Source organism: Thermobia domestica, chromosome 4 (assembly GCF_964235325.1).
Source record: "Thermobia domestica chromosome 4, izTheDome1.hap1.1, whole genome shotgun sequence".
Taxonomy (NCBI): Eukaryota; Metazoa; Arthropoda; class Insecta; order Zygentoma; family Lepismatidae; genus Thermobia; species Thermobia domestica.
In genome coordinates this window covers 233,276,965-233,301,584 of record NC_137457.1, presented here as the reverse complement: position 1 = coordinate 233,301,584, position 24,620 = coordinate 233,276,965, and the positions used below count along the sequence as shown (strand labels likewise).

The following is a 24,620-nucleotide window of genomic DNA, read 5'->3' as shown; positions in this document are numbered from 1 at the left end:
TTGACTTTTTTCAGAAATGCATCAATACTGTTTTGCGCTCAAGATCAAAGGTTTATTTTTCACTGATACACTACTTTAATACTTAAAAATATTTTAAGTATTAAAAAAATGTCCGGTTGCACAACCATGCAACATTAGTACCAGCCGCCGCTGCTATTTGGTATTCTATCTTACATGTTATATGCTTAATACTTATATAGAATGGGTCTGCGTCATTTATATGTATATTGAGAGATCGGATTTTGTCTGCACGTGCACGAAAAGAAAAGCAAATTTCTACATTTTGTGACTGAATTTTTTTTGAATTTCTCCGGGGGGGATGAATTTTCTTCGGGGGGAGATTCCCCCGGGCCACCCCCTGAATTCACCCCTGCCTGGCTATATGTCCTGCCCACCTAAGCCTCCTAGAGTTAATGATCCTAACAATGTTTGGTAAGCCGTATAATTTATGTAGTTCCTCGTTATGAAGTTTCCGCCATTCCTCTTGGGTCCCAATATTCGTCTGAGCATCTTGTTCTCAAATACTTTCAGTCTATGTTCTTCCCTCAGAGTAAGCGACCATGTTTCGAAACCATACAGAACAACAGGTATGATTACTGTTTTATATATTTTAAGCCTCAAACTCCTCGACTGAATTCGCGACGACAAGAGATTTTGAACTGAATAATAACACTAATTCCCTGTTTTAGTTGACATTTAATTTCTTCGTGAAAATGATTTTCGTTATCCTAGATATTTGAAAGTATCCACTTTATCAGAAGTATTATTTAATATTTTAACGCCTTCATAATTGGCCGTATTACGTTCCCAACCCACTTCCATGTATTTAGTTTTCTCTGCATTTACTTCTAAACCCTTGTCCTGCAAGCGTTTAATAAGACCTTTGCATTTCTTTCTATTGTTCTCCCATCATCCCCTATTAAATTTACATCATCAGCGTACGCATAACCTGGTACCATTTCTTTCTTTACTATACCTAGTGCTCTCAACGGGTCGGGTCGGGTTCAAGACCGACCCGACCCGACCCGTGACTAGAATTGACTGACCCGACCCGACCAGTGATCCGATCCGATTGACCTGACCCGACAACCCGACCCGATCTGACCCGACTCTACAACTCGACCCGACTAACCCGACCCGACAACCCGACCCGAGCTGACCCTATTGACCAGACCCGATAACCCGACCCGATTGGCCTGACCCGACAACCCGACCCGAGCTGACACGATTGACCCGACCCGACAAACCGACCCGAGCTGACCCGATTGACCCCGATCCGACAACCCGACCCGAGCTGACCCGACACGACAACCCGACTTGAGCTGACCCGACTGACCCGACACGACAACCCGACGCGAGTTGACCCGACCCGACCTGACCCATTTGAGAGCACTAACTACTCCTTACATATATGTAATAATAAGTAAGATGTAGTACCCAAATAGTATAACAGTTGAAGTACAATGACATTATATTTCTGTTCCCATGTTACCTGCTATTTAGTGGGGAGGAAAGCTTTTATATATAAATATTTCGATGGGGTAACTTGCAACATCTGTTGCAACATGCCGCATGCCATTGAAATAGAAATTTTTGCGGTTAAGCATTGTTATATGAACAATTGTTGTTGGTAATAAAACTAAGAGTATTATTATTATTCCATTATTATTATTATTATTATTATTATTATTATTATTATTATTATTATTATTATTATAGGACAACAGTGATGGCTTATTGCTTGCAGTGCCTAGTAGTAGTTGTTTCCTTTCATCTTCTCAGTTAGAACTTCAGACTGCAGGTCAAAGTGAGCTTCATGGATCACCTGCAAATGCATCTAAGAAGATAGTGTAGAATCCTTCAGATGATCTCCTGAACATGTATGGTTCTATCCAAAATCTGGAACTAGAAAACTGACAGCTCGGAAAAGGAAGAGATGTGCTATTCTTACAGACACTCTAGAAAAAAGTACTTTCGAAATGAAAAAGAAGCATCTAAAAGCAACCGAAAACGTAAAATCATCAGCTGAGAAGAATTTATTCTCAAGTCGTCTGTTTGGTTTCTGAAGAACCGTACGAAGAACAGGATACAGAAGAAGACTGGGTACAGTGTTTATGTTGTGAGAAGTGGTCTCATTGGTCGTGTTCCGAGAGAAATCCGTACTATTAATACATCTGTATAGATTATAGACATTGACTGCCACAGTGAAAATGAGTGAAGCGATGTTCAAGCTGTAGATTTGATAGCATTAAATTTCTGAATCAAGTCCGATTGTTGCAACTTACCCCAGATGATGTTGCAATTTACCCCATGGGTGGGGCAAGTGTCAACAGTCGGACTTAGTTCAAAAAGTGGATGCTATCAAAACTGCCGTTCGATGTTTTGCACTTCTCTTTTTTTGGTATGTAGTTAAGGCATGTACCTTTTATTACACTCAATATAGTTTTTATATCTATAATAATTTTCGAGTAAAAAAACAGACCTGAAAATTGTTGCAACTAGCCCCAGCTTCCCCTACAATCACTTTTTCAAAAAAAAAAAAAAAAAAATGTATAAAGCCAGTAAAGCAATTAACATGTAGGTCTATTTTCGAAGATAATATAGGAATTTTTCGTGCTGCTAATTATTTATTTTTAAAAAATCAGATGCTGAAACCAATCGATATAGCGCAGTTTAAGCAATTCAGTTTGTTTTATTTAAAAAGAAAACTCTCTATTTACAAATTTGATTGTTCCTATGTATTAGAGCAGTCTTCGAAAAATCAGTGCCTATTGTATTTCTAAAATATAGCTGGAGCCGCGGTGGGTCAGTGGTAGAGCGTTCACCCCTGGTGCATGGGGTCTCGGGTTCAAACCCTGCTCCCGCCAAGTGAACTTTGTGGTCGATAAACGCCGTGTGCGTGGATATTCTCGGGGTTCTCCCGTTTCCTCCCACTTTCTTCATTCCACCATTTCATTCCTTTCTCATAATCACCGTCTCCTTCAGCCTAACCGGCATAAGCGTGGGACGTAAAACTCAAAGATTTCATTTCATTTTCTAAAATATAGCTGTATTGATTTATTGGTATATATTTACCTTCAGTTTGTTTGAGAAAAAATTATTACAAGAACTAAAAAGTGTTTCTCTAGTAAATACGTTTTCATAGTTTAGCTATTTACGTTACTAAACAAATTTGGTTTTTTTTAATACATAAAATGGCGCCCGTATATATATAGGGTGTAACTTAATTAATATAACAAACGTCGTTAGGTGATTCCTGACACCGAAATAAAACAAAAATTATACAACAACCTGAGTGTAACACCCGAAAATTTGTCGGAAAAATGTATAAACCGCCATAACTCATGAACAAAACGTCGGATTGAAGTCGGGCAAAAGAATGTCCATTGTTTTTAGTCGTAGATTCGATTAGTGTACAGTGACGATGCAAGGATGACTTCCAAAGAAACTGGAGTATTCCTTTGAGTATTTTATCAAACGTTGAATGAAGAAATGATCAATCAAGTACAAGATTTAACATTAAAAAATAATAGTGCATCGTTCAAGTTAGAAGAACACTCAGAATTCGAAAGAAAGAGAGATACACATGTGTGATTCATCTATTTTGTCTCAGTGCATAATGACGTCTCGGAAGAAGATTTTAAATGGAACAAAGTCTTTAACGTATCATACTTATATCTTCTAGGCTAATGGTAACGGATGATAAATGAACGGCTTCCTGTCCAAGAGTGTGTGAAAAAGGAAAAATAACTTTGATCCAGATTAGGTTTAAAACGATTGTGCATAGGACAGTCAGGCGGCATGTAAATAAATATAACATCGAAAAATGCAAAGATCATATGTGATGAACGAGTGTACAAGGAATTCTCCACATGACCCAGGGATTCAAAATATTGTGTGAATAGATATGGGGCAAAAGTAAGCTGCATTAAACGGTTTCTTCCTCGTAATATGTAATTCCGTGGAATATGGTACTTCTGTGCACAGAAGCAACAAAAGTGGGGAAACAAGGGATGTTGTACACGTTGCATAACGATACCAAGAAGTGCGCTGGAATAGTATACTTGATTTATCCGTTAGATGAATCTTCTCCCAGGAATACTTTTGATGGCGTTTTCCCTTTCCTTCGAGTTGGCAAACCTCAACTTTTCCCTGAGCTATGAAAAACTTCATTGCTATTGTGAATATACCAAAATACTATCCTAGTGTAGACCACTTACATTTTGATTTTATCATTGCCGAAGAAATTTTCTCAAAGGAAGCTCGTTGAAAGTACATTTTAAAAAAAGGATAGTCTTTTTTCGACATTCTAATGTACATACCTTAGAGCTGTATGGAATACCTACACGGAGGAATACCTACGGAACTATCGTCCCTTGTGTGCCAATTGCGAGTGGCTTACAGAAGGCTGTCTTGAAGTTTTATTGTGGAATGGCTTCAGTTAGCATGGCTGAGTTGTAATAAGCATCTACGCAACTTGTGAGTGATATACATAGTCAGATGCTCTACTGTTACACGTGTAATTGCTGTATAACAGGATGGGAAATGTTGTGTTCAACGGTAGAGGGTTGTGTCCAGGTATTTAAGGTCGTGTAAAAGTGTAGACGTTGGTGTTTAAGTAAAATTGATTGTGTTAACCTGTACACGCCTGCGCGATGGAAGATTACCCTGTCCACGAGCTGGCAGATATGCAACTCATTTATGGAGTAGCAAAGGGCAATAGCCCAGAAGTGAGGCGTTTACATCGTGACCGTCGCCCTCAAAAGAGAGTAACTTTCCTTGTATTTTTCCACGCCTCCATATTCGACTTCGAGAGAGGGGTCCCTTCGGTTTCTCGTACGTGAAATCGGAGGAAATAGCCCCATATGGACAGCTGAACTTGAAGACAGCGTACGTCGAATGATCAAAACCGTCTTGAAACTATCATGTGTATGGCGTAAAAACCCACATGCAACTCTAGTAAACGATCAGCAGCAGAAATTTGGTGTGGTGTGGTGGATAATTTTGTGGTAGGATCTTATTTATTATCGGTCTGCCTGTGTGGGAGTACGTATCTTTTATTTTTACGTAATTGTCTCCCAAAATTGATATAACATGTGCCCTTGAACATAAGACAGCAGATGTGATTTCAGTATGATAGTACACCTGCACATTTTGACAGGAATATGCAGACTTACCTAAATGAAACATTCCCAGATTGGGAGAGAAAAACGTGTTATGACAACCTCGTTCATTCTACCTCACGCTGCTTGATTTTTTTATTTCGGGGATACGTATGAAACTCCGGCCACGACAGTCGAAGAACTTGTAGCTCGATGTAATATAGCTGCGGCAATCATCTACGAAATTTCAGATGTGCTTGATCACAGGCGGAAAAATTTGCTTCGCCGATGTCATCTTTGCAATGCGGTCAACGGTCGACAATATCAGACTGTGAACTGTTATTCTTCATAGCTGTCTCGTGTACACATACTGCATTGCGCAAATACTGTACAAGGTACCTCTGAGTATTTCACAGTTATCCTACCTTGTACGAAACAGAATAAATCGATAATTTGAAATTGTATTTCTTTCTTTCCTTGTGCAACACGCGCAACACCTTGAGTATCGTCGAATTTCATTCCTTCTGTACTCGTAGTTATTATCTTCCACGGATTTACGCATTACGGGGAGGAAATCTTTTAATCTAGCTTACTTTGGCTCAAATTATATTCACATAATTTGTGGGAATCACTGTTGTTATGTGAAGAATCCCTTATACTCTAGTTCATCGTACATGATCTTTTGCCCCTGACTGTCTTATGCACAGTCATAATAAACCTACTCTGGATCAAAGTTATTTTTTTCTCATTTTTACACACTCTTAAGTTGAACAGGAAGCCGTTGATTGATCATCCGTTACCATTGGCATAGAAGTTATAATTATGATAAGCTAAAGACTTCGTTTCATTTAAATTCTTCTTCCGAGTCCAGGAATCACCTCCAGACGTTCATTACATTAATGAAGTTACACACTATATATATAATGATAAAAAATAATACCGATATTAGTGTCGATGAAATAGTATTTGGAGTCACTCAGACGAACAGTAACACTCCCGATGCAGTTTAAATCCATACTCAGATTCCATTGCCCTTTATGCTCAAAATGAAACTATTCTCCCCGTGCGAAGAACGGGTATTCTGTTAATAATTTATTATTAAACATCACACCATAAAATACAAAGTGTATCACGTAATGTACACGTTATACTATTACTTGCTTAATGTATAAATGGAGGATGAAGGACTATTATTGGATCAAAAGATCCAATATATTTCAGACAATAAATTTCTTGTAGGCTTTATATCTGGAGAACAACATATAGTGTACCCAAACCTAAACTATGACTGAACTCAGTATGATGTGCTTAGTGCCTGAATAAAACGAAAGCTCGATTTAGGGGCCATTCAAAAATTCTGTTGCCCTTGATCCAAAAAATCTAATATATTTCATTCAATAAAAAAAAAAAATCTTGTACGTCTTATATCTGAAGAACTACATATAGTGCAGCCAAACCAAAACTATCACTTAACTCAGCATGATGTGCTTATTCCGAAAGTAATACGAAACCTTGATTTAGGGACCGTCCAAACGTTTGTAGCCCCTGATCCAAAAAGTCCAATATATTTCATTCAATCAATAATTTTATTGTATGTCTTATATATGGAGAACTACATATAGTGTAACCCAACCCAAGATATCACTTAACTCAGTGTGATATGCTTATTGCGTAAAAAATATGAAAAGTCGATTTTGTGGTCCGTTATAAAAAAAAATCCAAAATATTTAATTAATCGAAATTTTTCTTGTACTCCTTATACCTGGAGAACTACATATCTGGAGAAAACTCGATTTAGAGACCGTTCGAATATTTTATGGTAACTGATCCAAAAATTAATATTAGCCAAGATCATAATACTTTGATCCATTTTTTAGATCATTCCTAAAATTCTTGTTTTTATCCAATCTTTCTTTTAAACAGTGTCACTCTCTTTGTTCTCAATTTGAAATGTATCAAGCAATTATAAAGCATTGCTTATTATCCAATTTGTATTCGGTGTAGAGCTTCAATTTTCTCAAAGTTTCAAATAAGATAATAAAATATGATTTACTATCGGAATTCGTGTCAGGTATTATTATTACTTTTATTGGTGTTTTCCTTTCTTTCAATTGTTAAAACAAGAAACTACCTTGCACTGTCATAAAATATGTGCTCTTTTCCAATAGCATAATAAGTGCTAATATAATTTTGAACTTTAAAATTAAGGATTGAATCAGTACAAGAAGTACAATTTGGATAACGAATGACTTATAATTGATGTTTAGTGGCGTACTGAAGTAAAGGGATTAAGGACTTTGAAACCCCCCTTGAGCAAGGTATTATGCAAAATTAAGCACGTTTATCATATTAGCACGTTTATATATATAAACACTTGATATTATATAAACTTATGTTCCTAAAGCCCCTGAACCCCCTAAACATTTGCGTAGAGTACTGATTGTGTTTCTCTTATTATTTTAACCGTTTTATGCTTTGAACGAAATTTGAAGTGCAGGAACCCTGTGAAGGTGACCACCTTTACTATAAAAATTTCTTTAATGGTTCTTAGTTTTTCTTCAAAACAATCAATAACGAACGAAAAATAAATGATTGAGTTTGATTTTCAATCAAAATTTTAAGTGGAGGAACAAGGGTAAATTTGGCCATATACCAACTTTATTTTGTAAACATCTCTTTATGTTTTAAGAAAGATACGATTTTTACTATTTTTCTTCAAAAAAGTCAATAACAAACGAAAAACAAACGATTGGCTTCCGATTTCAATTCGAAATTTGAAAGGAGGCAACTTAACATAGGTGCATTGCTTCGCTTAAAAAAAAAATCCAAACGCAAATTCTAAGCCTACAGTTTTAAAATTGCAGTTACATGTACATACTTCAACTTAGTATACATAAAAAATTACAGCATTATAAAAATATCAGACAAATAATATTATTTATTCGGTATTGAAAACCTCGAATCAACTATTGGAGTTATTTAGCGTATTTTTTTTAATATCACAAAATTAAAGGTGTATTTATTACGGCATGGATATATTACGCACAATATTTTTATACAATTTGTATATATATATATATATATATATATATATATATATATATATATATATATATATATATATATATATATATATATATAATTTTTTTAAAAATATACCATTTAGAATTATTTATCCTTACAATTTTTTATATCCACAAATTCAAGGTGAGGGATATGCGATATTGATATTTTCAGAAAGTGTTGACCACCCTACAGAATGTCGATCCTGTGCCGTGTCGATCCTGTGCCGTGTCGATCCTATGCCGTGTCGATCCTGTGCCGTGTCGGCCCTGTGCCGTTTCGGTCCTATGCCGTGTCGATCCTACGCCGTTTCGTTCCTATGCCGTTTCGATCGTATGACGGTTCTCTCCTATATATCCTTGAGAAAATAATTGTTACTTAATATTGCGTAATTATAAAATAATGTATTTTTTATTATTTCGATCGTATGAAAGTTCTGCTGTCGATCCTATGCCGTGTCGATCCTGTGCCGTTTCGGTTCTGTGCCGTGTCGATCCTATGCCGTGTCGATCCTACGCCGTGTCGATCCTATGCCGTGTCGATCCTACGCCGTGTCGATCCTATGCCGTGTCGATCCTACGCCGTGTCGGTCCTGTGCATGTAACCCCTTTATCGGTGTTCCATGGCACCTTCCTCAGTAGATCTAGGGAACTTATGTGTGAGACCTCACACTTCTTAGATGGTTCATGTGCAAGTAAACCTTGATGAGATCTAACAACTTGTTGATACAGTGATGTGACTTCCTTGCACGAGAATTCTCTTTTTTGCGAATGTTCCTATTTATGTGAAAAACTTATGCAAAAGATTTTTATGAAGACTTATTATTTTGTGCTGATTTATAGCAACCTTGCTTGCTTTTAAAAGGCATTTTATATTCGGTTTACAAGATTACTAACTTTGATAATTTTTTCTTTCGTTTTAATTGTGTGTAATTTCTATGTGGTCCATGGGGTTTAATAAAGATGCCTATTCGAATATTAAAAATTCTTATTATTATGAAATCCCATTGCCCATCAGAGCTCCTCTTGTCTAGATTTATACTTAGGTTCCTTGTTTTGATTAAAAAATGACTCATACACATTTTCTTTCAATATCACAAAACGTTCTGTGTAACACTTTGACCTTTCCAATATTGTGTCTAGATAAATAAGCTGTTTCGAGAGACATTCTAGTTTCTATGTCCTTTTTGGCCATTCCAATGTAATACTCGGAAACATTCACAATTTGCCTGATATACTTTGAATCAGTCAACGAAATAATTTGAATATATCAACGAAATAATTCTGTATTCAGATAACGTTTTTCAAAATTTCTGAAGATCTTACGGAAACATTGAGATCTACTTTTTGTGCTTTTTTGTAATCTGGACAGGAACTACAAGATGAATTGGGAACCATTTATGATCTAGGACTGAAAAATGGTTACAATTGTGTCAGTTAAAATAATGGCAAGTTCAAGTTCTGTCAATTCAAAACAACAAAGCAGCTTGAAAAAAATAACGTAAAAGCTAAAATTGAATAATCTCACCTTTTTATTGCCCATTCTCAGTTTTGGTGAGGTGCATATTAATCACAAGAACAATATATATATTTTTAAAAGTGTATTTGAGATATTATCTCATACTATGCACATGTAGTAGTTTTCAGCAATTATATGATATAAAAACCTACTATGTTTTTGCTGTAACTAACTAAATTTTAGGGTTTATTTCTTTATTATTGGTTTTATGTAGACGTACTCTCGTGGGACTGCGCTTGAATACTTCTCATATATATGAACTAGCACTATAGTGGTATTTTCAAAGTGTATTTGCTTACAGTCTACATGCATATATTCTTTTATTAAGCAACACATAGGCTTTGTTATTAAGCAAGAAGAATAAAACTGCCTACAACAGGATTTGTACCAAAGTTTAGGAAAGCCTTTTAACTAGCAAGTCAATAATTTACTAATTAGACTGTCAAGTCAGTCTTCACTATTTGCTACTTTTGCTTGCTATTCGTCCAGCTGTGTGTGGAGATACGTCACACCTCTTAGTAGACAATCATACTTCCATCTCCAAGTAAGGCATTTGTTCACGTAAGTACAACATTTAGGAATAAAACCCACGCTAGGTTGTATCAACTTGTAAACTTCATCTAAATATTCGCACATGTTTGTGTGAACTGACGTATGTCGTCGTTCTTGGAGACCAATAATTATTTGAAATTCTCCTTTGGAAATAATGGAATACATGTTGGCACGTTAAATGATGCTGATGCCAACGTGTATTCCTATAATTGTGTTCTATATATTATTTTTTGTCGCGACTGGAGTTACATTCGAGGATTCAAAGTATGAAGAAAGCAGGAAGTAATATACGGATGACAATAGCAGTATATTCAGGCTTCAGCTGGTGAAGTAGATTTTGATTCTAGCTTAAACTACTAATCTAGTTATGTAAAATATTTATTTCTTGAAGGATATTCTGAGAGTTCTAATCGTGAATACTTCATTGACGAGTATAATGAAATTTGACTTTTTTTTTTTTTTTTTTGTTTTTTGTTTAGGTAAAACCTTTAGTTACAAAACCACGAACCAATATTCTTGTCTTCCGATTTTTTTTAAAAATATGTTTATCAAATTTTACATGTTAACTATCAGGAATATACACTCATGTCCAAAATGATTGTCGCATATCTATAACTGTCTTCTTGTAAGAATATAATTTGATAATGATTTTGCAGGGTACCTTTAATACTGATACTATGTGTATAATCGGGAAATGTATTTGTGGTAAATTTCATAGGAAAAGAATTATAAATACGAAAATTAAAATGAGAAAAACAAAATATTGCTAATGGGACAAAAGAGATTTATTTTCGTTTTATTGTTCTTATTTACTGCTCTTTTGACGTGAAATTTGCCACATACATGTCTTCGCCTATTATACACATACTAACATTATAAGAAATACCGGGCGAATTCGTTATCAAATTATATTCCTACAACATTATATTTATAGACATGCGACAATAATTTTGGACATGAGTGTACTTTAATTTCTTGATGAAACTTGTTCTTGATTATGTGGCCTAACTGACTTAATTTAATTCAGTGTTAAATATTTTCCGCTATTCTGATATGATGGAATTTGTGGAACGTGCACCTTATGGACCCGCTAGTTATATCAAATTCAAGTCTTTCGAAGTCAAGTGGTTCGAAATTAACAAAATACTAGATTCTCTTTTTGACAATTTCAGTGTTACATAAAAATATAAAATAAAATCAATCAGCGAACATTGGAACCATGTTTGCTTCATATATTGAAGTTAAATATACACCAGAGTCTGCTACCGTCCCCTCTCACACAAATCTCTCTCTCTCTCTCTCTCTCTCTCTCTCTCTCTCTCTATATATATATATATATATATATATATATATATATATATATATATATATATAATACAGTGAAACAGTGAAACCTCTACCAACGGACACCTCTATAAAGCGGACACCTCCCGTAACGGACATATTTTGTAATCCCCAAACACTGTAATAGGAAAAAACATATTGTTAAACCTCTCTAAAGCGGACACTCTCTAGTACGGACACGGACAGTCTTTCCTGTCTTTTATAAGTATTATTTACCTCCGTATTACTTTCTCTGATACTTTCTCTAGAAACAAGTTGGAAAGTGCAGTAAAAATACATTTTTAGTAATTCATACATGTGTCATCAAGGAAGCATTGTGACATTTTGCCTCCTCAACTGGCTTCTCAGCAACCTAGACGAAGTCTCTGTTTAACAACACTCTCATGTCCTTTGCTTGCTCCACTCCCACCCAAACTGTTTTAGACAGAAAAGTGTTTGACAGTTACCCACAATTTTGGATGACACGTTATGGTACTGTTCCTCTAGAATCTGTAAGCAAGCAGAAGACAAGTTTGGTATTTTTGTCCCGCGGGTACACATATTGTCTGAAAAAAGACACTACTGGACTGCAATTAACTCACAAATTAAAACAACATACCGAAAATGTAGTAAGTAGTCGCAAGAGCAGAGAACTATATCATCTTATTTCCATGTTGTGCCTCGAACATAGAGTATTGGGTGGCGAAGGATAATTCAGGCATTTTTGTAATATTCGTAAATACATAATTCAGGCATTTTTGTAATATTCGTAAATACATGATTCATGCAAAAATATTTGTTTTCTAATTGCGTATTACCTTGTTTACTAATTTACATCATGAAATATTGAAACCTCTCTAAGGCGGACACCTCTCTATAGCGGACAATTTGATTCCCCATGGCTGTCCGCTTTAGAGAGGTTTCACTGTAATATATAATATATCTACCGGGGGCGTACCTTACGGTCCGCGACCAATTCTTCCTATTCGTACAATACGCCACTCATATTTATCTAATGAATAAATCCACTATCTAGGGAATCGCAATTAAATCCATAACCAAAATGGAGGAGGAGATTTACTGAAAATATACCTAGTATCCAGAATTTTGTATTCTTATAAATTACCTAATTCCTCTTCTCCCTCCTTTTCCTTCCACAGTACTATCTCAATAGTCCTCATATGAGATTATAAATTGATCTACCGTCTTACCTTCTCTCTTGTGGGCTTCCTTTCTCCTTCTTTTAACTAATCGAGAAGGGGGTATGCATTTAGACTCGCTTATATACTAAAATGTGTAGGGGAAATTATCTCTTAATTATCTTAACCTCTCGTGTACGATTTTTAGATATAGAAATCATAGAACACACTAAAATTTAATCTGTTTATTTACTAAATAAGTGTTTTGTTTATGAAAGTCCTAAGATGTCTAATTGTTCCTGACTAGAATTCTTAATTTATCTTGTATCTCTAATTTGTTTAGACTACTCTAACTGGGGTGGGCCTGTGAAGTTACTAACTCGCGTTCACTTACGAGCTGTTAGTACACTCCTTAATTAGTTTCTATCAGCACTACTAGTCACTTATAGAGTACTTCACCTAAATCCCTGTCGTGGAACTCATCTGATCTGAATTCCGTTCCTCATAAGGAGACTTGCTAATTCTTTTAGGTTAGGTGTAGGTTAGAGAAGAGGTATAATTTGGACCCGTACATTGAATTCCAGATAAAATTCTTAACTAAGGAAATTCTCTATCAGCTTCGTCTATGTTTCAAGACTAGGCTTCTATATTGTAGAACCGCGACTATAGAATTCTTACACACAATATTACAAACCGAGCACTCGCTGTGTGCTCTACTGAACATCACTTATGTTCAATCTCTTCTATTTTTTTCCCAAATCCCCTCTCTTCTGGGAATTGAGGAATAAAACAAAAAACTTAATAATTCCCTAGCTAAATTCCGTCTAAACACTTCTCGAAATTTCCCAACCTAAATCCTAACAATTCAAACGTTAAGTAACTCAACAAAAACAGATTAACTAAAAACTAACTAATTATTTAGGAATAACCCAATTTAAGTTAAATTCTGTAACCCTGGTTCCCACTTAGAACCAAAAAACCCTAATACCACATTACTCAGTGGTAATTCTATCAACTGAATCTAAACTTTGGTTCTCACTAGAAACCATCCTATACAGCCACATCGTTCAGGGCTAGAATCAAAAGAATTTCAGCCTAAACAGGTCCTCATTCAGAACCTTCAACCTACAAAAATCACATCATTCAATGGCTGTCTCCAAAAAATGAAGCCCTGTTACCCAATTCTCGTCCGTATTTGTAGTAGTTCACGACGACTAACTAAGGGATATTCCGCGGAGTATGGGGAACTAAAGGTTCCTCTTGGAAAAGAAAGAAAAAAAATGTTTTTCGCTTCTGCAACCCCCAGCGAGAAGTGTTTCCACCTAAAGAAAGATTATTAGACATACATATAAATTAAATATAAATATCTCTAAGACCAGGCCTGGTATTTATACTAGTTCTATTTGCATATTATTTCTTAAATAATATATATATATATATAAAAAAAAACAGCAAGGTGCGCCTTGCAAGTCTCATCATTTTCTAGTGATATAGAATATTGATGAAATTGTTGAGATTTATAATTGCTAAAGTTTTTTTCTTCCTCGTATTTTTTGTTGACTCCTCTCTCATTACTCTAAACTACATATTTCCATAATGAAATGTCAATTTAGTGATCGTCGGATTCCTTACTCTATTCACTATTTTCAATTTATTACTGTTCGTTCTGTTGAAATCGATAAGTTTCAGAATAATATCACTGGTGAAATTTTATCTTCTTTCAGGAACTGTAAAACTTAAATTGAATATTAGCGAAATTGCAAAGTTTTGGAAAAATGGATCTTTGTAATTATGGAATGATTACGCGTTGATAAAATCGTTTTATTTTATGTAATTATTGCTTACTTGGATGCACTTTAACTTAAGATATTCATTGTCTAAATTCCAAGTTTTCGTTGGAAGTAGCCAACATTATCAAGGACAAAAAGGCAAATTAAAATATGTAAAAAAAAATGGAATACTTGAATTACAGGATAATCAAAATTTAAATCTCGTATACAATAAAAAGAATTTATTCCATTTCGTTTAGATATATCAGATAGATGTTTAGTGAAAGTGTGTTTATTGGCAATCACTTTTATCTCAGAAACCGTATTGTTTTAAATCTAGTAGCTTATCTTTCCTTCCTAGATAGTACAGAACGCTTCCAAGCAAAAACTGGGAACAGGACATTGAACATCATATTTGAGATTGGAGGGCATACCAGAAAGTAATATTTACGTTAATTAGACTGTTCTTATGTGCGGCTTTAATGTGAGTGTTCATTCAGTTTCATGCATGACTTGAGATTAGACTTTTTGCATTAATAACAAGCGAATGTCAAACCAGGGCTACGTTCACCAAAAGTAAGCGTGCTAAGTATTTGTGTTCACGAGTAATCTTATTATTAATAAGAATAATGGATACACTGAAAATAAATCTGGACTTCCTAGAAATTTTTTAGTTATTAGAAGCCTGTTGAGCCTAATTCTTTTACTAGTAGAGTCAGTAGTAATAGTAAAATATTATTCACGTTTTGTTTCAATTAATAACATTAGCTTATGATTTTTATTTATTTATTTATTTATTTATTTTGCAGGAAAATTCTGAAGAAATGTACAGCTTAGACAATGATTCGTTTCTCAACAGTTTAGAAGCAATGACCATCCAGAATTATTGGACTGACAACGTTAAACACACAAAACTATAAAGAGAATGTGTGGGCCCTGTGTATAATATTAAGTAATTTCATAATTTTGAAAGTAATGTTTTGAGATGTGTATTTTTTGAAACTTAGGATATGTAATCATATAATGTAGCTTAGTTTTGAAAAGCTACCTTTTATAAATGTCCATCAGAAAGGTATTTTTTTAATTACTTTTAGTAGTTTTAATATAGCACCGTTTAATCTGTGATCATCCTTCGTGTGTTGTAGATATTGGATAGAGCATTATTATTATTATTATTATTTTTAGTCGTGTGTTTAGAAGTGTAGCAAAGTGTTCCCATCGCAGTAATGATTGCTTTTAAAAAATCTCACGAGTTCTGAAAACTTTGTTAAAAATTTCATTGAAATATCCTTACATACATAAACAAACACTGGTAAATTATATACAGGATGTTTTGTATTTCCTGTTACAATTTTCAGGACTTAATTCTACGACGGAGACAGAAACATGTTAACGAAAAGTAAAATTGATTTTCTTTTTCTAAGTTATGGGGGCCTTTCAAAAGGTGGAAAAGTAAACCTTAGGAAATACCACAAAAACTAGTATCTCTCGAGGGAGTAATGTAGAAAATTTTAGAAAATGTATTTGAAGCAGCTAGTTAATCCAAAATGTGAAAATACTATCTAGTAGATTGTTCACATCAGCATATCTTTGCTGAATATATATATATATATATATATATATATATATATATATATATTAGGGGTGCATCAAAGCCTCCACTGTTCACAAAGTGACTTGTCCCTGGGCTAGAAATATTCCATTTGATGTATAATACAGCCCAGCATTTTTTATGAAAATCAAAGTATGTTTAGGGGGTCCACCAGAGGCATAAACTTATGTGAAACAGGATAGTTATTTGTAAAGTTACTCAACAGATGGCGCCACGTATCGTATATCGTGAATTGTGAATAAAGACAACATAAGGGTAAGATATTCATCTCTTAGTATTTGCACTATTAAGATTTTAAAATCTTAAATCCCATTGTCATATACTGTCCACTTTTACTTAAAATTCTAAGTATTACAAACCAAACGGAATGTTTTGGAGTTTCTACGGAGAAGACGATACTTCCTGTTTTTATATAATTTCACAGTCTCGAGTCCACTTGCCTTGTTCAGTTTAAAAGAAGAGTTGTTTTCGTGAAGAGATGACGTCTGTGGGAACTAGGAAATCTTCCAGTATGTTTGGATTAGGAAGTGCTATCACTGAGGACGACGCTTTGCTCACCGGCTCTCGCTTACCAACATGCCTGCAAGTTTTGAGGTGTGTAATGTATCATGTTGAGGATGGACGAAAGATCAATCGGACAAGGTGGGAAGTTGCAAAGCTTGTTTTGACGCAGTTAAAAGTTTTCTATGATAAAGCAAATATTCCCATGATTTAAGAACGAAAAGCGTATGAGAAAATAATTTCATTACTAGATGGTAATGCTAAGATACGGGCTATACCTAAAAGTCGTCGATCCAGTACACTAACTCTATCAAAAATTCAGGAAATGGAGAAACAATTAAACAAAACATTTCAGTTATGGCCTGCCAACGTGCATAGTCTTATCAAGAACGAAGAGGATAAACGTTTTCTGGAATCTATGAAAACCGACTGTTCAGCGACATTCGAATCATACGACAAAGTGCTGGCTAACAAAATCAGACGTCGAAAAATTCGTGAGGAGGCACAAGAGAAAAGGAGAGAAAAGGTGGATGAAGACATGGCTGCATCCACTATAGCTGTTGGAACTGATCTGCCTGAGATGCAAAATGACAGCGAGGACGAGGAACCAACGAAGAGTGAACCAGACTATACTGTAGTATCTGCAAATCCTTCTGTCACCAATTCAGTAGCACGCTCCAGCATACTGGAACAAGTGTTTTTGTCCCTCATGATATTATCCAATGACCAAACATCGTAGCTTTAGCAACTCGCTTGCAAATGACGCCTGCACAACAGGCTATATATACCAAAGCGTTGATAAAGGAAGCAGGTAGAGATACATCAAAAGTCACTACGTCGTACTCCAGTGCAGATAGGATCCGACGAAAGGTTAGTCAACAGATATTAGGATCTTTAATGGAAAACTGGACTCCTCCAGAGCTTACCACCGTACACTGGGATTCAAAGTTAATGTCATCTTTGGCCAATAAATACGTGAAAGAAGAACGTCTTACAGTCGTCGTGGGAAACAAGAATGAACTAAAGCTACTGGGTACACCTGTTTACAAACCTGTGGTTGGTGTGAATACTGGGGTCATTATTGCCGACCTTATAGTGGATCTGTTGAAGTCATGGTACTGTGAAGACAACATAGTAAACATGACATTTGACACTACGACGTCAAACACCGGCCATGTTACTGCTGCTTGCGTGATGTTACAGGAAAAGCTGAATCGACCTCTTCTGTGGTCACCTTGTCGCCATCATATAGGTGAAATTATAGTTGGACAAGTGTTTAAAGACTTGACTATTGAAATCACTAAGTCACCTGATATTTCTTTTTTCACCAAATTTCGTGAGCACTATGACGAATTACCTCATATCAGTGAACACCCTCTCTCACGATTTGATCCAACTCTGTTTAACAAAAATGAGCAAAGTGTACTTAAAAATTTACAAAATGATTTAAAAAAAAATCCCAATATAATTTAAAACAAAATGAAAATAGTTCAGTGTAAGACACAGTTCTGAGAAATGACTACCTGGAGTTCATTGAACTCTGCAACACATTCCTCGACGGAGAAATATCTGGGACTCCAGTTAAATTCAAACAACCGGGTGCTGTTCACAGAGCGAAATGGATGGCTAAATTGATCTATGCCATTAAAATGTGTTTATTGGAGAAACATTCAGACATTACCTCACAATACCATAATTTCTCAACGACAGTTTACAAAGCTTAGAGACTTTGTCATATTTGTTACCCATGTATACAGTGTGTAGTGGATGACATGCAACTCTGCAGTTGATACTCCATGGAACGATTTGAAGCTCTATCAAAATCTACTGCTGTACAAGAATATAAATCCATTAATTTCTAAAAGTGCGATACGTGCATTTCAACGGCACTTGTGGTATTTAACATCGGAGATGATTCCTCTGAGTCTTTTCAGCAGTGCACTGCCCTTCGAACAGACATGTTCTCTTGCCAGTAGACTCTTACCTGTGAAACCTGCTACTTCCCAACCAAATCCAAATGAACGATACGGAACAGGATTTGGAAAACCTCGGTTTTCTGAACAAATTACCAATACTACATCTCTAACCGATTTGGTTGGACCTGACTCCTGGTTTACATTTCACACCTTGCAACTCGAAGATGACTTCCTCGGTAACGAAGTTGCAGGCTGGCCAGAAAACTCTCTATTTCAAAACTCACTTCTCAATATCAATGCCGTGAATGTTATCAATGACTGTGCAGAACATGGAATCAAGCTGACTGCGGATTTTCTTTCTTCATCAAAAAAGAGGAACATTTCCAAAACATTCTGCAAGTGGTTGAACAGAATAGGAAAGACAGTTCAAGTTTGCGCAAACGACCACGAAACGATTAGATGTCACGTGTTAGTTGTGAAATATCTTTGTGAGAAGTTTAGATTACGTTACGGTAAATGAGATATAATTTTTAAAATATATTATTAAAATGAGAAAATTTATGTAATCCTTTCAATAAATGCTTTTACTTTTCAAATGTGCATTTTAATTTTTTAACACACTTTGAGTCTGTGACACTTGTAATATATATTATATTTTAATTATTTTATTTTAATATATTCTTAGAAATGAAAGAATTTGTGTAGTCCTTGCAAAAATAGTTTTTATGTATCAAACTCTCATTTCAATTATTTCAGTACTTTTTGACAGTTTTATTATATGTTTGAGCTGCTGGTGGACCCCCTAAGCGTTCGTAAATTTTACTAAAATTTTGCACGAAGTATTAACTCACGAAATGGAACAAAACTGTCCTAGGGACAAGAATCCCCGGTTAATTTTTCAAAATTGTGGGGGATTTGATGCACCCTAATATATATATATATATATATATATATATATATATACTGTGTGATCAAAAGTATCCGGACACCTGGCTGAAAATGACTTACAAGTTCGTGGCGCCTTCCATCGGTACTGCTGGAATTCAATATGGTGTTGATTCTTCACGGAGTGCTAAACTGAGGAGAGGTATCGATGTAGGTCGGTGAGGCCTGGCACGAAGTCGGCGTTCCAAAACATCCCAAAAGTGTTCTATAGGATTCAAGTCAGGACTCTGTGCAGGACAGTCCATTACAGGGATGTTGTGGTCGTGTAACCACTCCGCTACAGGCCGTGCAGTATGAACAGGTGCTCGATCGTGTTGAAAGATGCAATCACCATCTCCGAACTGCTCTTCAACAGTGTGAAGCAAGAAGGTGCTTAAAACGTCAATGTAGGCCTGCGCTGTGAGAGTGCCACGCAAAACAACAAGGGGTGCAAGCCCCCTCCCAAGAAAAACACGACCACACCCTAACACCACCACCTCCGAATTTTACTGTTGGCACTACAGCTGACAGATGACGTTCTCCGGGCATTCGCCATACTCACACCCTGCCATCGGATCGCCACATTGTGTACCGTGATTCGTCACTCCACACAACGTTTTTCCACTGTTCAATCCTCCAATGTTTACGCTCCTTACACCAAGCGAGGCATCGTTTGGCATTCACCTGCGTGATGTGTGGCTTATGAGCAGCCGCTCGACCATGAAATCCAAGTTTTCTCACCTCACGCCTAACTGCCGTAGTACTTGGAGTGAATGCTGATGCAGTTTGGAATTCCTGTGTGATGGTCTGGATAGATGTCTGCCTATTACACTTTACGACCCTCTTCAACTGTCGGCGGTCTCTGTCAGTCAACAGACGAGGTCGGCCTGTATGCTTTTGTGCTGTTCGTGTCCCTTCACGTTTCCACTTCACTATCACATCAGACACAGTGGACCTAGGGATGTTTAGGAGTGTGGAAATCTTGCGTACAGACTTCTGACACAAGTGACACCCAATCACCTGACCACGTTCGAAGTCCGTGAGTTCCGCGGAGCGCCCCATTCTGCTTTTTCATGATCTCTAATGATTACTGAGGTCGCTGATAATGAGTACCTGGCAGTAGGTGGTAGCACAATGCACCTAATCACCTAATATAAAAAATGTATGTTTTGGGGGGTGTCCGGATACTTTTGATCACATAGTATATATATATATATATATATATATATATATATATATATATATATATATATATATATATATATATATATATATATATATATATATTGCATTTGACATTGTGGGCTTGTCCAATTTTCAAACTACATTTTTCTGCATTTGTAAAGGTATACTCAAATTCAAGTTATAAATACAATACAAGCCTGATTTTGATTATTTCAAATCGACTTCTTAAGAGGGTTTTTGTTAGTAGAATAATCTCCTAAATGCTGTAATAGAAATTTGTTAGTATCCAGATTTTAGGATCAAAGTCGTGTTGTAAAATAAATATATGTTTAAACTTTTGTCTTTTTTAGTTCTATCATGTAGATCGAAAATAATACTTAAATAACAGTTTTTAAAATTGGTCTTTTAAAATCAATATTCAAGTTGTGCTTGTCTGTTTTATATTATGTTAAGAGGTAGCATGTACTACCTTGTAATTTTTATTATAACTTGATAAATTCTATAAATAATCATCCGAAAAGTTTACAGTGAATTTGAGTATACACATATATAGAAATTATTAAGTTTCTTCAAAGGTATCTGATTATTTTATGTGCCGAGTCCTGTTCAGAAAAAGAAAAAAAAATGGAAATTGACTACGAACTATGTAATAAAATATGTCGTTCAATATCCCAGTGCCCAAGCGTGAATCAATTTTAAAATAGTATGATTAAAATCATATTTTGCATTACTTTAAGTGTTTTGTCGACTTCAAATCCAAGGATATGTTCCTAGTAATGGAACTACTAACTGGCTGAACTTCAAAGCATTTACTGTTGCTGTATTCCAAATCAAACAAAAGTTTTAAAATGATCTTGGTTTCAAAGTATTCTTAGTTTATCAAACTTTGTTTTTGCTTGGCATCCTCTCTTTCTTTAATTCGGCTCATACTACATGTCTTGAAACAGAAACATAACTTCAAATCGCATGTGCTAGATTTAAAAGTAGTAGTTTGATCATCCAAAGTCGATAGGAAGTGCTTTGTCTAGACTGAAAGTCAATTTTTTTTTAAATGGAAAATAGTAATTTGTAATCTAAATTCGGAATGTGTGCAAAATAGTTAACAACTTTTGCCTTAGAAACACTTTTTCTAGAATTCCTCCTTCGCTGTTAAAGTGACATTGAAAATGTAATGAAAAATAACATATTACATGAGACATCACTATTTGTTTGCCCCTTCTAAAGCTGAGGAAAGGGATATATAATAAGTTCTTGCCCCAAAAGCACCAAGAAAGTACTTTTGCGGTAAGTACTCATGAAAACTGAATATTGATTATGCATTGTATTAAACCAAGTATTAATATTAAGAAAAGTGAATTTTGTGAAAATATTTTGTGAAAATTTTGTGCAAGTCTTTAGTAACTAAATTCTCAGTGCTTTATTAAATGCTAAAATTCGAACTAGAAGTTAAGTTTTAAAGTTGTATGTTATCATTGTTTCGATTCAGATTTGGAGTGTACATAAGAAAACGAACGTTTGTTTCCAGCACTTTTGTAAAAATACTTATTCTATTTGGCCTTACCTTGGTATCGAAAGTATGGCGAGAATAGTTTTGCATGAATTTTCATTGCCTTTCAAAGCGCAAAGAAAACTATTTGAAACTAAAATTCCTTCTTTTCTTACATTCACTCGAAATCAGAAGCAAAAATAACCATATCCATTTTAAAAATTCGACTATCTCTCTAAATATACCCCCTTCCCTCTTCTCGGTCTGTTAACTGAAATTGAAGAATTCTACCTTCAACCATTTTGCCCTTCGCGAACCATTCACCTTCCAGTCTAGACATTACTATTGGTTGATTTTGAATGTTCAATATATCACCAATAAATTTAATGTACGTGATTTGACATGTCATGATTTTGTTTCGAGACTTATGCGGTACGAGCCAAGTTAAATGTCTATTAAGTATTAATGTCTTCATACCGTATTTTCACTCAGTCTGCTATGATGGCAATAAAAACACCATAATAATTTTGTTTTATTTATGTAAAAGAAACTTCTATCCAGTGCTCAAGATAGACAGTTTAACTACTGGTACTAAGACAATTATGTACATTTAATATTCAGTTTGTATGATGCATTTGCGTTTGAAATTCGATGAACGTATGTTTGAAAATTGTAGTACATATCTTCAAATTTATTCGAAATGTTTAACTTACTTATATCCACCCAGATCGAGGAGATAATTACCGCATGCGTATAATTAATAATTATGCTTGAGATTGGATTTCAAATTTCCGAAAGCTTTACATTTCGTGAATGAGAAATTTCTTACCGCTTAAAGTTTTCTTTTAAAGTTCAAATCATGCTAACACAGAGATCTCAAGGAAGAACTCAACTCTATCTGTTCTATTCCTGCGTTTTATCTCCAATATACTGTAATTTCTGAGTCCTAGCTTCCAGTAAATGATATAAGAAAATATATACTGGTATCTCCTTCAATAGAGTAAGAATACAATAGTTATACAGGAAAATAACAGTATAAGTGCCAACGTTATATTCTCTCCTGTAAAATTTGCAGAGTAACACTTAGTAAGTTTTTTCCCTCTGTCTTTTTAGTTCTTCTGTATACTTGTCAAGTGAAAGTTGCTTCTTGTTCATTTTTAAAGAAAATTGCAACAATCGATATACTTGTTAGTACACGTGAGTTGTAATTTAAAGTTTTAATTTGACATATAATTCATGTGTCTGCAAAGTAAAAATTAATGTAATTATAAAGTTTTAACACTTCAGTTCTATAATTTGTAAAATTACTTAAATCTTAATGACATATGCGTAGTTTAATTGAGAAATAAAATTTTATCAATTTATTATCAGCAAGATTAAGTAGAGAACGAGCTTTGAATTATAGTTAACTCAGAGTAAAGAAAACATCCATTTTAGTTCATCAGTTACAATGAAAGCCCCGCAGTTCAAATACATTGCCTTTAAATTTCATTACGTTAGACAAAAGTACAAAGATCAGTATTTAGTCCAAAATAGCTAGCGTTAGGAGTATTATATACTTGTGGTATTAAAAACTACATAAGTAACAAGTTTGTTGTATGTATTGTGTACTTGTGTTTAAATAATAGGAGCACCTTGTTTACAACTTCTAATAGCTTGTGAATGTGAGATGTATGAGTGTAAACATTGTGTGTGAATAGTGTGCATTATTAGAACATAGGATTCCTTTCATGCAAAAATTATTTTGTAAGTATTGAACCATTTTTTTGTTGCCTGTAAAATGAATAAATATTCTAGTCTTTCATAGAATTATTTTCCTATATATCAGCAGAAGATATCTATGTAAAACGCTGTTAGGTTGTTGATATGAAGTATAACGATATACGTTATTTTTATCTACATTATTTAACAACAGTGGGTAAAGTATAAGTAATGGCGCATTCCATTTTATTTTCTATATTTTAATTTAATATAGAATTTTTTAAAAATAGAAGTTGTTTGAGACTTTTACCATTGAAAATAAAAGAATCTCGTATCAATACTTTTTTTCTTTAAGATTTATTTCTCCCGAAGTAACCCAGTAAATCATTAGAACATAAGAAAACTGAACTTGTTTTATTATCATGAACTTCGAAGGTACTTAACTTGCTCTTCTGTATCATGTAGCTAACCTTAAACTTTTCAATTCTTACACTTTGTTCTTCACAGTGGTACTTGGAAATTGTTTTCGAACAATAAGTAGTACGAAAACAGATATTGAAAATATTAATAATACTCCATGTCCCAAATGAAGGTCTGTGACGGTGGTTTTTAGACATCAACTTCTTGTTCATCTCAATTCCTTTCGGTTTACCTTTTAGATGTAATGTTCAACAAAAGGTAGTCACCTGTTATCGACAGTCCCCGCATCCATATTTAAATTGTGGGGTTGAATAAAGATTGTTTCAAAAGTGTTCATTTCTGTATTATTCTTTGCAGACCTGTAGCCAGCCTGTTTTATTAGGGGCGGGGAGAGAAATGAAGACTGAGG

At 34.8% G+C, this 24,620-nt stretch overlaps 1 protein-coding gene across 5 annotated transcripts in view; it reads left to right on the top strand.

The window, feature by feature from the left end:
• LOC145683906 (uncharacterized) overlaps positions 1-24,131 on the top strand; it is a 222,956-nt gene extending 198,825 nt beyond the window's left edge. For all 5 annotated transcript variants that reach the window (XM_081755567.1, XM_081755566.1, XM_081755569.1 and 2 more), the window contains one exon: positions 15,276-24,131. In XM_081755567.1, coding sequence (XP_081611693.1) covers positions 15,276-15,386 — 111 coding nt within the window. In that variant the 3' untranslated portion in view covers positions 15,387-24,131. The remainder of the gene's footprint in view (positions 1-15,275) is intronic.
• Positions 24,132-24,620: the final 489 nt, after the last annotated feature.